Raw genomic sequence first — 15,887 nt, 5'->3', positions numbered from 1 at the left:
GAAAGTGACATGAAAGGTATTCCTTTCTTCCCTATCTCTTCCCAGTGTATTGACTTTTCTGACTCTTACACTTATTAATTCTCCACAAAACAATAACAACAAACAATGCCCTGCAGTTATAAATCTCCCTTCAAGGGAATGAAGGTCTTAACAAATGCAAGGAAAAGATAACTTTCACGTCTTCTATAAGGGGAAAAATTAAGCTCAGAGAAATTAAATTATTTACAGAATTGATGGCAAAAGAACCAAAGCTTCCAGATTGCTGCTAGGGGATACTGGGGGATAGCTGCTGATTGATACTAGGGGAAACAAAAGGATACTGTCAATAGAATTATAACATATGAGAAGTGAAACTATGCATTTCTGTCTGATTATTGTACTGTTTGTTGTTCATCTCCAGAGCAGAGCATTGCTTTCAGCAGTGCCTTTTTGGATTAAGACTGCAAATGTTTTTAAATCATTCAAGGGTAGAAAATTCTTCTGTTTGTCCAATTTCACACTAATTGTATGCCATTTCCCCGCTCTACTTCACTGGAATTCCATATGATACCACCATTGAACAACTCTCCACACAAAAATGCAAACACATTGCTAAAGGAAACAAAGCTCTTATGGCTCCATCCAAGGTGGCACAAACATATACCTAAGCACCTATTTTTCATCTTTTTATTAAAGTTCATTTGTCTGTAAGAGGATATTACATCTAGGCCAACATGATTTAAACTTTTTAGGCTCTAACTGGAAGCTTAGGCTAACTTAACAGCCATGAAAACCTTACTGTGATGTTCAAGGCCAGGTTGGATTGGACTTGGAGCAAGCTGGGCTAGTGGAAGGTGTCCCTGCCCATGGCAGGGTGTTGGAACTGGATGAGCTTTAAGGTCCCTTCCAACCCAAACCATTCTATGATTCTAGGAAGTATTTAAGTCAGATCCTAAGTCTTTTCCAACAGAAACTCCAATATTCAAAACTAAAACCACATAATCTCTATTCTGCAAACAAGATTCAAAAAGCTTTCCTATCTGCCTATGGAAATGTAGGGATATACCACTGTAAGTGGTATCAAATCTGAGCCTTTAGGAAAGCTCTCTTGCTTAGAGTGCACACACACAAACATACACAATGCATTGGTATAGTTACACCACTATATTCTCCTGCATAAATAAAAAATACACAAAAAAGGAAAAAGAAAATGAAACAAAACAAACACCACCTACACAGATGGACAAAAGCAGCATTATTCTTTCAGCTATGCCAAATTAGATGTCCAAACCTGAAGAGAGGTGCAGGAGAAACCACTAAGAATTACTTGGTAGTCACTTGGAACAGTCCACCTATAAGAACTAAAAACTCCATCCACATTGTAAAGCAGACAAATTTACCTTCAGGAATACAACCATATTTTAGTGAGCTTTGAGTGCTTTGAATTGAAAGTTATACCTCTGAGTTACTGGTTATTATTGCAACCTTACTGACAATAATTTGGAAAAGCAACCTGGTTTCTGAATAGTAAAGAATTCGTTTACTAGTTTTGACAAACCCACTAAGAAAAGCTTAGCAACTGCAAAATTCTATTGTGAACACAGTGTTCCCAGGAGGATGATTTGACAAGCATCTATTGACAGATTTCTACAACTGCTATGAAATCATTTCATCCAACTGCAAGGACAAACAATTTTACCATCTAACAATAGGACTCTGGACACATATTTCACTTGCTCACCACAGTCACTGAACTGTGTTCCCATTATCCTGAAATTGAGAGACATCAACCCACTCCTTCAGAAGAGAGACAAATATCCCACCTCTTTCCCCAAGTACAGAGTTCAGAGATTACGTGTGCTTGTATCACAACTTTATACCCACTCACTGCCTTCCAGTCTAGACCAGCTGAAATCCAGCCAGGCAAAAACCAGCTGCACGCATATAAACTGCGGTTTATTCAGAGAAGGAAGACAAGCAAGCAAGCTGTGCAGGAGGGATGATGCTAATATAGCTGTACAGAGCCTGTTTCTAAATAGGCTAATAGTTTTGCTCCCTGCAGATAGAACACATTTCAAAACAGACCTCAAGCGTAGGAGGAATTTTTAGGGTAAGTCCAGACTGCCATGCTTCCCTCCCACCCCACAGGATCTCATCATTTTGTTGTCACAATTCTTTTTCCTTTTTTAAACCTTACATTACTGCATTCAGTACAGGGGAACTGTTGAGAAAGAAGCAGTATTGTATGAATCAAACATACCCCTCAACTGGTGTTTAAGTGATACAAACTGTTACTGATACTAAGAAAAAGAACATATTTTCAATTACCAAAGAACTGGTGAGTATTCCATTGTTCTGAACAGAAAAAAGCATGCATGTACATGGAGATGCATTATTTAAGTTTAATTACATTCAGCGTGATAGAAATAATTCTTCTGCCTCGGTTACTTAAAAAATCATGCCTTCTGTCTCTCACAAGAGAATCTGAACCATCAGAATACTAATATCAACACATCAAAACACTTAATTCTTTTGAAACATGGATAACAGCATCAGTTCCACTGCTGGTATCATGCCACTGTGCATAAATACACATTTCACTGAAGGAATTACAGAGGTAATAGGCCAACTCTTATTTTTCTAAGAATTTTATTCAAGGTGAGAGCGCTCCATTGAGCACGATGCCTGTGTCTGGAGACAATATGGGTCAGTAGTGAAGCTATGTCAGGGTCTAAATCAGAGGCAGCAGATATAAAATTGGCACTCCCAAGTGGTTTTATGAGTGCTCTTCTTCTATCATAAAATCTTACAAGGATTTGACAATGTTTTCCACTAGCCCAAAAGCCACAAAATCTATGCACCTTTGTCTGCTATGAGAAATACAGGTTGAATCTCTGCAGCAACAGGGAACTGTGTATAAATCTCCCACACTCCTTGTATTTTTGACATGAGCATTCCGCCAGTATTCTGCCCTACATATGGTCTCCTCCTCCTACATGCAGTGGAGTGTTTAAGATGGATTCTTTCTAAAACAAAGCAGGTTTCTCCATTTAGATAACAAGAACAAAAACTCTTAGACGTTTCAGTACCTAACTACTTCCAATTTCTTCAGTTCAACACCAAAACCGCAAGATCACAGAGCACCAGTGACAACAAATTGACATGTCCTATCATGAATGCTGGAACCTGTTAGTTAGGTACTAACTGATCTGACTGTCTGCTTTTCAAGATACTCATGACTATTACAGCATGGATTCCCAGTCACAGCCACACATTCAGCAAGCTAAGAACAGACATCCTACAGAGATCTTCTCTCCTGGAAAGCATAAAAAAATCGTATCTGCAGGTAAACTGAACAAGCAGATGTATAAAGTTAAATCAAAATCTTGCATGTGCTAGTCTTGACCTCTGATTCAGCCAGCAGCTAATGCAGATGAACTGGTTTGCAGACCTATTCAAGCAACCAGGGTAAGAAGAAAACAGCATTAGTCTCTATCCATGCCCAGGAGAGGCTGGAGAAATCTGCTTTCAGCCCAAGGCACAGCACTGCTTTGCCCTTGCTTCTCTTTATACTAAACTCTGTATCAACTGAGAAAACACAACCAAAAGAGAAACAACTCAGATGTATTTCTCACTACCTCTGTATCACAGATTCATTGCTAAGATTTGTACACCTTTTACTTGTACAGGCCAAGTTCTTCATTACACAGCTTTTTTCACACCAAACTGGGGACAGGCTAGAACTGAGCTGGTGGAAGACCTAATTCAAAATGCTGGCCAGAAGAAGGCAGGAGAAAGGGTGGTAGTTGGTCACATTCACAGAATGACAGAAACCCAAGGGTTGGAAGGGACCTCAAAGATCATCTAGTCCAACCCCCCTGCAAGAGCAGGGTAACCTAGAGTACATCACACAGGAACTTGTCCAGGCAGGCCTTGAATATCTCCAACGTAGGAGACTCCACAACCCCCCTGGGCAACCTGTTCCAGTGCTCTGTCACTCTTACAGTAAAGAAGGTCTTCCTGATGTTAACGTGGAACCTCCTATGCTCCAGTTTACACCCATTGCCCCTTGTCCTATCACTGGATATCACTGAAAAAAACCTAGCTCCATCATCCTGACACCCACCCTTTACATATTTGTAAACACTGATGAGGTCACCCCTCAGTCTCCTCCAAAAACATTGGACTAATAACACATTAATTCTGGCTGGAGACAGTATTACTGGCTACCTATAGATGTGAGAGGGAGTACCCTTGTGTCCTTGTTTTTCCTCAAAATTACAAATAATTTCTCTTTTATCCCACTTTGCATGCAATGCACTCCCATGCGACATTTCTACTTGTCTTGTTCTTCTCATCAAACCTACAGTATGGGGCATATGCAAAGAGAAAGGCACAGGCACATTAAAACTGCAAAGCTTCCTCTTCATAAATAATTCTCAAAATGAACTGAAGCACTTTTTCTATTAGTTACCAGCATAAAGATGATAATCCCAAAGCTATGAATAAACAGGATATTTCTGCAGAATAAATTCAGAAAAAGGGTAGTAAATAGATAGGAAAATGTACCAGGATAGATACAACCAAAAAATATTCACTCCAAAGAAGGAGATAAGAGAACAAGATTTTATTTTCAGTATCAGTAAGACAAAAATTCATGGACGAGAGACTAACCAGTTGGCTAGTGCTGTCTCCAAGCAACTTTCCATCCCTCTCACCACACCACAATTTATCCTATTGCTCAGCTTTCGAAGATTCCTACAAGTTGTCACAAGTTATTGTTTTGACATTTTCCATTTCTGTTACACTGATACATGCTTGGGAGAAGTATTACCTTCCATTCCCTCTCATGCTCATTACACAGGGTTCTCTTCCATTTCCCCACCTTGTTGCAGCTACTTCTTTTCCCCTCTCTAGCATTCTTCATTCCTATCAGCAGTGATTGATGCATATTTACCAGAATCCCAGGAAACAGATAAGGGTATCTGGGTTCTGTTGCTAAAAAAGACTCTGTTCAAGCATGTCACATATTACACCATACCCACACAGAGGACTCATTACACAGGCTGTCCAAAAATGTCTGCCACCTGAATTCAACCAGACCTTCTGGATTCAGGAGCGGTCTCTTTTCAAACTGTCTCCCAAACAAGAACTCTGTGTTCACAGTATTCCCTCTTGTTAGCGACTTGCTCACAAGTGCATTGTCTTCCTCTCATTTGCTCTTTCCTTCACATCTTCCTTCCTGAACCCCTGCCTCCCACAGTCCCATTTCCCCCCTTCTCACAGCATTTTATTTCTCATTACCCACTCAACAGTGGGCTCCTACCAATGCCATCTACAAAAAGGAGCCCGCTATGGGGATGGAGGCAGGAATGCTGCCAGGTTTGTGCTTCCTGCCTCCCAGGGGCACAGCAGGAGCCCAGCTGGACCAGCAAGAGACAGGAGAAGGGAGTAGGGGCTCTTCTAATGCAGGTAGCATTAGGCAAGTATGCCTAGACTCAAGACCTTCCCAAGTTTTCTTTCTTTCCACAAAAGAGGCCAGACAGAACTTGGAGGAAATAACTCCAAGGCCAAGCCTCACACACACATACACAAAATGACCATCAGCTACAGAGCTGTGTTTGCAGAGATAAGGCAAGGTAAAGCAATAGAGCAGCCATGCAGCTGTGGTTGCAGGAATAGGGAGATACAACAGCCAGTATAAATGGTCAAATGTTAAAAGTAAAATATCAACAACCAAAAAAGCATACTCAACTGTTCACTATGTTCTTATGAAACTCCTTAGTTTAATTACAGGAGTGTGATCAAGGTCAAGGATACATTTCAGCTCCAAACAGCCCTGCCACTTAAATGATCAGCAAGTCAATTTTCTAAAGGATCGGCTAATAGCAGCGACATAATACTGAGGGAAGAACAACTTTGAGGCAGATAAAATCAAACTGATCTCAGTGGAGCCTTCATTATGTTTGCTTGTAAATGCTCATTCTGTGAACCTACAAGGTAGTTTATACTTAGGTAAGGGTGGCGAGGCACTGGCACAGGTTGCCCAGAGAAGCTGTGGCTGCCCCATCCCTGACAATGTTCAAGGCCAGGTTGGATGGGGCTTGGAGCAACCTGGTCTGGTGGAAAGCATTCCTGCCCATGGCAGGGGGGTGGAACTAGATGAGCTTTAAGGTCCCTTCTAACTCAAACCATTCTATTACACTACAATGATACACTTTAGCCAGAACTCAGAATGCAATAAAATAATAATGCTGCAGAAGATTGACTAAATGATCAAACACTTGAAGCAGTGACTCACAGCATGAAGATGTCTGGCATTTAAATGCATTCAAAAATCAAATGACATTCTATTAAAAAAGTGGTGCTTGTATCAACAATGACTGGCACTTGCCTCATATCTCAGAGAATTGCAAAGATGAGGACTTACTAATTTTCACTATTTTACTGTAAATCTCCTTCATTTTTTAAACTTCAGTTCCAGTGATGTGCTTGGCTTAGGCTTCCATCTGTATTTAAAAACCAACCAAAATCTATCTCTGACAGCTAAGTTATTGCATGACCCACAGAAGCATAAAAATACAAAAGGACCCAAAACCAACCCAAAGGCTTTTCATGACCTACTGCATGGGTAAGGAGCTGCAAGTAGTGCACTATCAGATGACTCTGTAATGGCACTATTTCTTCATCTCCCTTATGTTCTACTTCATGAGCTCACATTATCAAAACTGGAGCTGCAAGTTCAGCACTCCTGCAGCATCTTGCTGAGAAAACCTACTTCTATTGTAACTGTTTCGTGATTTTTTCCATTGCCTTCTAATGTAACTTTTCACAATGACATTCCTAAAATAAATCCTTGCTTTTTATAGTAATACTTCTTCAGTGGGAAGTGAAGAAAAATATAAAGACTCTTGTCCTGCCCCACAAAATGTTCCTCTGAATTTTCCTAGGCTCCTAATAAAACACTAAAGCAAGCGTATACTCAGAGTGGTCTGCATGATCTTGCCCTCAGTTTTCTGGGGTGGGTTAGACAGATGTCAGCACAAAGCATTTCTCAGGGGCATGCACCAAAGAAGGCAAGATACAAAAGTCAGAAGTTGCATCCACAGAAAATTCCAGCTGTGTGTAAGAACACAATGCTCACAGTGAGAGGAGTAAAGTACTGGAACAGGTTATCAGAGAGGCTGTGAACTCTCCATTCATAGAAAGTTCATAAGCCCTGAGCAGCCTGGCCTCATTTTGAAATTAGGGCTGCCCTGAAGAAGAGACCTGACTTAATCATGTCTTAGGTCCCTTCTAATTGATTTTTTTCTGTGAACCTTTTATCCTTTCAGAGGAAACAGTTATTTCTTAAGTTGTAACTATATCAAGGAACACAGTAACCCTTCTGTCAATGTAACTGTATCTGCTCTGCACAGCATCAGAAACATTTTTTTTTAATGGAAATTTCCTGTGAAACCTAGCAAATCAAGTACTCTTCAACATTCTTCTGCCTGTATCTTACAAACTGACTCTGCCCTGTGGCTTTAAGTGACTATCTCTTTGGAAGATGGAAATAATAATTCTTGCCTATTTCATATGGAAGAGATTTTCTATACAAATTGGAAGTGTTTTCTAAACCACCAACCTCCAGAAAAGGAAATCTCTCAGTATCTGCAGCTTCTGAGTCAAGTAAGACCTAGTTTCATTCCCTGATAGAGTCACCTTCAGCTGCCAGGCACAACACTGGTTATAAATGAACTGCATGTCAGAGGCACTAAGGAAAGGAATAGGTCACAGAGAGGTCTAATATCTATAAGCAGATTCTTATTCTCTGCTGAGTTCCTTCTTCTTTCCAAAACATTATTTTGATAAAAGGACACATGTTGGGGTGAGGGGAATCGACTAAGCCGGAAGTCTGAGGGTTCAATTCAGTATTTTAGGTGTGACTTAATGTAGTATTTGGTGGCTGAATAAACAAGCGCATGTAATATGCTACAACCTCATGCCTCAGACTCAATCTAAGATTTGTACTCACAATCTAATAAAATATGACAGATATTGTCTTGTTATTCACAAGCACAGCAGCTTTAAAAAAAAAAGAAAAAAGACTTTTAAAAGCACTAGAAATATTTTACTAATTTGGATATGAAATCCCTCTAGTAAGTAGATTTTCCAACTAATCTTAAGACCAAACAAATCTTACATATGTGACAAGCAAATAAGGTTTAAATAGTTCTGTGCACATTTCTGTGAGAAGCATGAGACTCCACAGCTAATTTATTTTACACAGATAATGGAGTCACTATGACTTGTGAAGCATCTGGAATTATAGCCAGTGGCAACCACTCACAATTTAAAACCATTCTGGAAATAAATCTCATCATGACAGTTCAAGCATACACAGAGATCCAATTTAGTCTTTCCACAGTATTTAAGTCTGTGCTACAGTCTAAAGCCTTCTGTGATTTTTTAATTATTATTTAAGCATGACAACGTAACTGAACTGAAATATACTTATTTTCCAATATATAAAATATAGTTGGCTCCACAGCCAGTGCTGCCTGGCCTAATATCTGTCTGTCAGCATTAATGTGACAAACTTCTGAAAGAAAAGTTGTAAGGGAACTGTCAAGCTGTATTATAGCCAGCCCAATCTGGTTGTGCTCTGTCTTTAAAAAGAGTGAAAATATCAGACTCATTCCTCAAACTGTCATGACTATGAAACCCTCAGGGACAAAGTGCTTAGCTGCTTAGAGAAGAAAAAATGCCTTTAAGAAATATGTCTAACATAGAGCAACTGCATTTGTGTTCCCATTCATCAAACCTTAATCTGATGTTATTTTTAATCACATAATTATCCAATATTCTTAGAGAACTGAATTAAGGACAGCACTCAACTTCAGTATCCGAAAGAAAATTCAACCTTGACCACAAGTCTGTAAGGAAAAGACTTTCTTTTCAAGACAAGCTCTAAAACAGTTGAATTGTGATGCCTGGCAGCCTTTACTGAAGAGAAGCACAGGTTCAAGTGAGCTCATGGATTTTTTTATTGGTTTCAGATGAGACAGGTAGCTATCCTCCAAACCAGAGTTACAGAAATAGTATGACACTGATACACAGAGAAGATTCATAGACTAGCACCTAGTCTGTCCCTAAAGTGCTTTGCTCAACTGAATTTCCTATCAAACCAAGCTTCAAATGATTCTCCTGTATACTTTTTATGTACCTTTAACATTAAGGTTGTGCAATCTATCAAAAATTAGGCTAGGAATTTTATGACAAGGCCTAAGTGAGTCAGACACTGAATATTCACTAAATTCCACATATATATCTATTGAAGAGTTTTTGATTTTTTTTTACCTAAGCTACTGCAATTCGAGTAGAAATAAAAGAGTCCACAGTACAGTGACAAGCATGAGAAGTGGCAACATCTTATACATACATAGCATCTTCTGTCAGAAAGCAAAAGCATTTTAGGGATAGATGGTAAATAAAATGACATGTAGTATATGAAATTTAGTTCTATCACCCATGCTTAGCAAATGAGAAAACAAGGCACAGATAATTCAAACTGTGTGCTAAACGTAACACACTAAGCCAACAGCAGAAGCAGCACTGAATGAAGATTCCAAGCGCTTCTTTCCCTGGTGATTGACTTTTAATTTTAAATTAAAACATCATTTTTTTTTTTTACAATCTTAGCCTGTATTACTCTGTTCAGTCACTGCCTCCCACTGTTCTTAAATATACCTGTGAACTTGTAACTGTTAAGTCAAGCCAGAATCATATTAAGGCAGTTTATCAGAATTAATACTATCCCCACACTTCAAAAGGAAAATAAGGGAAAAGGAAAGTATAAAACAAGAAAATAAAAAAATGTTGTGCTCCTTTATTCTTCTTATGTTTGGTTCAAGTAACTGTCACCAATTTCAGTGCACACAACTCTAGAAATGAATGTGGTTATGCCAAATCTTGATGTGAGTTCAAACAGACTTGACATAACCCAGTTAAATTTTAACAGGAAGGTAAGTTTTAGTTCAAGATAGTTTAGGAACAGAGTAAAACTCAAGAGTAAAAAGCTTGTTCTTTTCTATAAGAGCTGAAGACAGCAAAACAAAGTCTCCTTTGTCAAAGTCAAAGTCTCCATGATCGTTAGTAAGACCATATACTTTGCCATTGAGTTTACAACATATATTCATAGAATCATCTAGCCCATAGAACAGCTTTAAAATCATCAGGTTCAACCATTACCCCAGCACTGCCAAGGACACCACTAAACCATGTCACTGAGAGCCTTGTCTACATGGTGTTTGAAGGCTTCAAGGGACAGTGACTCCACCACCGCCCTGAGCAGCCTGTTCCAATGCCTGACCACCCTTTGGGGAAGAAAGTATTTCTAATCTTCAGACTAAACCTCCCTGGCACAGCTTGAGGCCGTTTCCTCTTGTCCTATCACTTCAGAGAAGAGATCAACCCCACCTCACTACAACCTCCTTTCAGGTAGTTGTAGAGAGCCATTAAGGTCCCCCCTAAGCCTTCTCCAGACTAAATTCCCAGGCCCTTCAACTTTTCTTCATTGCACTTGTCCTCCAGGCCCTTCACCAGCTCTGTTGCTGAACTTTGGCCATGCTCCAGCATCTCACATCTTGTGTATAGCTTAAACAAGTGTTTCTAATAGTATCCAGTTTCGGTTTGGCTTGTTTTTGGTTTTTGTTTGTTTTTTTTTTATCATGACAAACACCACTGACAACCTGTATAAGATCACACAGAGATAGCAAAAAAAAAAAAAAATCATTGCATGTTCCAAATGCCTGAAGGAGTTCCTGGACTTCAGTTACAATTCCTGTAAAGTGTTCTGACCAGCTTCATTCTGTCCACCCCTAAAGAGCACAGCACTGTACAAAGAGCCTTTAATTTCTCAGAGGAAAGGCATCAGAAAAAGCAGTTTTCAACAATAAAAATCTTCATTTTAACTTCTTCTGTTTCAGTTTCAGTTTTTACTGATCCTATTACATCATTATTAATGAAAATTATAATTCATCCGACTTCCCAGCAGGAAGAAAATGAGATTTTTATTTGATCCACTGGCCAAATAGCTGCCCAAACCTCAGCCGGCTTCAGATCATAACAATATAAAGTCCAAACGCTACAGTTTTTTCTTGTCTTTTAAAATAAGTTATAAAATTCAGTCTTAGAACATCACAAATATTTCAAGGTTATTGGACACTCTGCTGGATCAACAAATCAGTGTAGAAATGTGCTGTGCTTCTTTTTTTAATAATACTTTAAATGCATTTTAACAGGTAAATATAATTATCAAAATCCTCCACTGCCTTTATAAGAACCTATTTAAAATATATTTACTATCCCTCAAGTATATTACAATGAAAAAAAAAATCAGTGAAGGAGTAGGAATTTTGTCTCTTGCGAAGATTTTCACAATGAGATGCTTAAGGTAAAAGAAACTCCTATGACTCAACACATAAGCTACATGTTAGACTGCATTTTAGAAGAAAAAAAGAACCAGATGATAACAGCTCTTCTAGAAAAATCTTTATGTTTTGTGTATGTGAGTAACTGTAAGCTTAAAAGTTTATTCTGGCAGGATAGCAAATCTGTTATTCCATGACTTTCACAAACCATGTATTTAATAGAATGATCTATTTATAAGAAAAGACACTAAAAGATATCAAAAAGTACCAATTCTTGCTCTAGTACAATAGAACAGCATTTGTAGCCATTTTCAACCTCAATCCCTCAACAGTTTTTCAACAGATGTAACAAACACGCACCATAAACATCAGCCTCTTGACAAAAGGTTTCCCTTCCTCGTTGCTTCCTATGGAGCTCTACAACTAATGGATCACTCTCCATGAGTGTACAGACTCAAAGCTGGAAATGTTTCACTGAAAGTAAATTTGCAGTAACTAAACTGATTTACACAAGAATAATTTGCCAGATTTGCTACAAGTACTGTATGTCTGCAGACAACAACTTCAGTGTGGGAAAAAGACAGCATGACAACAGACTTCAAATACATTAAAAAATAAAAAACAAAACACCTTAAAACTGTGTTACTAATGAAGAAAATAAGCAATCTGGTCTAGTGGAAGGTGTCTCTGCCCATGGCAGAGGGGTTGGAACCAGATGACTTTTAAGGTCCCTTCCAACCCAAAGCGTTTGAGGATTCTATGATTACTTTTTAGCAAGAGATTCAGGGTAGAACCCTTTAAAGAAGCTGTAGATCTCTTGCTTTTGAGCACCTAAAGGTTTGGGGAGGAAGCAATAAGAAAACATGAGTAACTATTTAGCTTTAGCTACTCTTTTTCAGAGAACAGAAGTGCGGTAGGTGACTGCTAAGAGACCTTACAGTACTTGAGATCCCAACAGCACTTGGCATTACCATCACACTTTTGCAGTTTCATTCATAAGAAAAAACTTGTGACTGCACTATTAAGAGTTCAAAATAATTTGACTTCAAAGAATTCTCACAACAGAGTGATACATTTCACACTTAAGATGCTTAAACATAAACAAGCTAGCAGCTTTACTTTGGTTTCAATAAACTCTGCATCTCCCTTGCTTGTTAGACAAAGGAAGGGCTTTTTAATCTTACTCTGTCAGGTATCTGTAGAGACATTCCTGAGACTTGCCCTATTTTTAACTTATCCTGTTCCATCCTGAATGTTTTTGGCATTATTCGTGTAGCACACGCATAGTGTAAATACGTAGCCACTTAAAAGAATTTTAAGTCAAGCATAAGAATAATCTCACTTCTGTGGAAATAAATACTTTGCAAGTTCCATGCTTATGCCTACCACGGCCACCGAGCGTACAACAAGAACTAAGCACCACCACTTCCAAGTGAAGTCAATGAAGGTGGGCTCCAATACCAATTTATGCATTAGAAGAAAGAGTAAGTTTCACATTCAAATCCTACTTTTAAAAGAACTTATTAACGCAGTAATTACCGCAGGAAAAAACCACCTCACCGCTTCATCAGCCGCGGGGCGGCTTCTGCCTCACCACGCTCGACTCTCGGGCAAGAAAGCAGCTGTTCTTACCTGGAGCATCTCCCAGTTTAGCCCCACCAGAGCCCCGAGCACCTCTCACAACCGCAGGGCGCTCCCCTCACGGCTCAGGCAGCACTCGGGCTGCAAGCGCTTCCACCAGCGGGGCCGGCTGGGCTCGCACAAGCGATCACCACCGGTGTTCAAGGTGGTCGATTTGTAACAGATAAGGCCCCGCACGCCGGGGATTCACGGAGCACTCAGTCTGTGCTGGTACCGGGTGAAGGCAGGGAAGTGCCCGCTCCCGCCGCGGGACGCCGGCCGCACACACCGGCCCTGGGGGCTTCACCTCAGCAACACAGGAGCAGGGCTGCCCGCCCCAGCCCCTCTCCCTCACGGCACGACACCCTCCCACCGGCATGCAGCCTGTTTTAATGGTCTCCGCGCTCGGCGGAGGGGCTGGGGGGCACAAAGAGTGCTGAGGTACTCACATGCCAGATGGCGAAGAAGATGAGTGCTGCGCAGAGGACCAGCGACAACATGTAGCAGAAAGCGGCGAAGGTGAAAGCCATGGCGAGGAGACCCCTCCGCGTCCCCCGCCTCCCGGGGAGTCCCGGCGGGCGACCGGGAGAACAGTGACCCCCGAAATCCCGACGGAGAGAGCGGCGAAGCGAGCGGGCGCCCTCGCAGAGGAGGGGCCGCCTCACACCCTCGGACCCGGCGGGGAACGCCGCTCCCCCCACAGCCGCTCCCCTCACCACAACCTGGCCCCACAGCACCGACAGCTCCTGTGGTGCCCAGCCCCGCCTCCCGGCTCTCCCCGCTGAGGCGCGGCGGTGGGCGGACCCCGCCGCCAGGGAGACCCCGAAGGGCGGGCCCACTCAGCGGGGCGGGGGGGATTCGGGCTGGAATCCTGTCAGTACAGCGTGAGGGAAGGAGCGTGGGGTGGGCTGGGTTTAGGCCAAAACCTAAGAAGATAATTTCATGCTTAAACTTAAATTGTTTGGGTTTTTTAGTTATTATTATTGTTTTTCTTTCTAGGATCAGATAAATGTTCTCCTTGCAAGAGAGATATTGAGTTGGTGGAGCAGGAAACAAAGAGCAACACAGCTGGTTCAGTGTGTGGAGTACAGGTGTGATGAGGAAAAGCTGAGGGACCTGGGGGGGTTTAATGTGAAAACTCAGGAGCTTATCTCTACCTACAACGACAGGAAAGGAGGTTGTAGTGAGGTGGGGTCGATCTCTTCTCCCAAGTAACAAGGGATGGGACAAGAGGAAATGGTTTCAAACTGCAACAGAGGAGGTGTAGACTGCAGATTGGGAAAAATGTCTTCCCCAAAGAGTGCTCAGGTATTGGAACAGGCTGCCCAGGGCAGTGGTGGAGTCATCATCCCTGGGAGTGTTCACAAACCGTGTAGACAAGACCCTTGGTGATATGGTTTAGTGGTGGTATTGGCAGTGCTGGGGAAACAGTTGGACTTGATCACCTTAAAGGTGTTCTACAGCCTAGCTGATTCTATGTTTCAAACTCGAGTATATGGTCTTCTTGCAGAGACTTTTTTTGCTGTTCTTGGCTCTTTTCTTCCCTGTCAGCTTCTTATTAATCAGTTTTACTCCATTCCTAAACCATCTTGAACTAAGATTTAGCTCCCTGTTACCATTTAACTGAGCTATGTCAAGTCCGTTTGAATGCCCATCAAGATCTGACATACGCAGCTCCACTGAGTTATATCTGGGATGAAGTTGCCTGACATTGACCTTGAGAGCTGACCAGACAAATAAGTTGTGGTTTATTTGCCATCATTTAAAATGCGACACACCTGTGTGCAATCCCACTGCCTTGTTATTGTCTTCAAATACACTGGCTTTGGGCAGTCTGAGCCGTTCTCTTTTGTAATACCTTAAAATGAAATTACCTGCTTTAAGGTTTGTTAGTTTGAGGAAAGATTTAAGAGAAGAGTCTTTCAAAGTGTTCTCTTTATAATACCTCAGTAAACCAGTTAATAAACACCAAGAACATCCCTGCTATAAAACAGAATTTCTTTGATGGGCCATCTCTTTTTGAACTCATACCAGCATACCCAAATATAAATCATAGAATAGTTAGGGTTGGAAAGGACCTTAAGATCATCTAGTTCCAACCCCCCTGCCATGGGCAGGGACACCTCACACTAAACCATGTCACCCAAGGCTTCATCCAACCTGGCCTTGAACACTGCCAGGGATGGAGCATTCACAACCTCCCTGGGCAACCCATTCCAGTACCTCACCACCCTAACAGTAAAGAATTTCTTCCTTATATCCAGTCTAAACCTCTGCTGTTTAAGTTTTAACCCGTTACCCCTTGTCCTATCACTACAGTCCCTAATGAAGAGTCCCTCTCCAGCATCCCTGTAGGCCCCCTTCAGATACTGGAAGGCTGCTATGAGGTCTCCACGCAGCCTTCTCTTCTCCAGGCTGAACAGCCCCAACTTCCTCAGTCTGTCTTCATATGGGAGGCGCTCCAGTATGTGCAACTCTATGTAGCCAGTAATACTTAAGAATTGCCAGAAAGTCCCATTTTAATATATTCTGAACACCAAGGATGAGAGCTATCCATTTGAAATTTCACAATGTTTTGTCTAGCTTTTATGCACAGAAGGGGGTTCAGTAACAACTATGTAGAAATTTTCCAGGGGTTACAAGTGAAAAGTCAAACTTCATGGTACAAGAGGCTGTAATTCCACCTAAGCCAAGTTCAGTACAAGCTTTCTATTTAGATGTTTGCAATCTATTTGTGTTTAAAATTATGGTATCTTATTTTGAACATAATATGTACTTTTATCCTCATGAAAGAGTGCTGACTGAATCAAGAGTCAGGGCCAGCCATTAATAAACAAGAAGAAACTGATGGATGTAACCTTTCATAATTGAGCT

General features: G+C 41.0%; 1 protein-coding gene across 2 annotated transcripts in view; it reads right to left on the bottom strand.

The window, feature by feature from the left end:
- The window catches only part of CNIH3 (cornichon family AMPA receptor auxiliary protein 3), a 41,895-nt gene extending 28,352 nt beyond the window's left edge, over nt 1–13,543 (bottom strand). For both annotated transcript variants that reach the window (XM_005151866.3, XM_031051628.2), the window contains exon 1: nt 13,463–13,543. In XM_005151866.3, the coding sequence (XP_005151923.1) occupies nt 13,463–13,543 (81 nt within the window). The remainder of the gene's footprint in view (nt 1–13,462) is intronic.
- Nucleotides 13,544–15,887: the final 2,344 nt, after the last annotated feature.

This window comes from Melopsittacus undulatus, chromosome 3 (genome assembly GCF_012275295.1).
Source record: "Melopsittacus undulatus isolate bMelUnd1 chromosome 3, bMelUnd1.mat.Z, whole genome shotgun sequence".
NCBI lineage: Eukaryota > Metazoa > Chordata > Aves > Psittaciformes > Psittaculidae > Melopsittacus > Melopsittacus undulatus.
The sequence above is the reverse complement of the archived record's forward strand: the minus strand, read 5'-3'. Positions and strand labels throughout refer to the sequence as shown.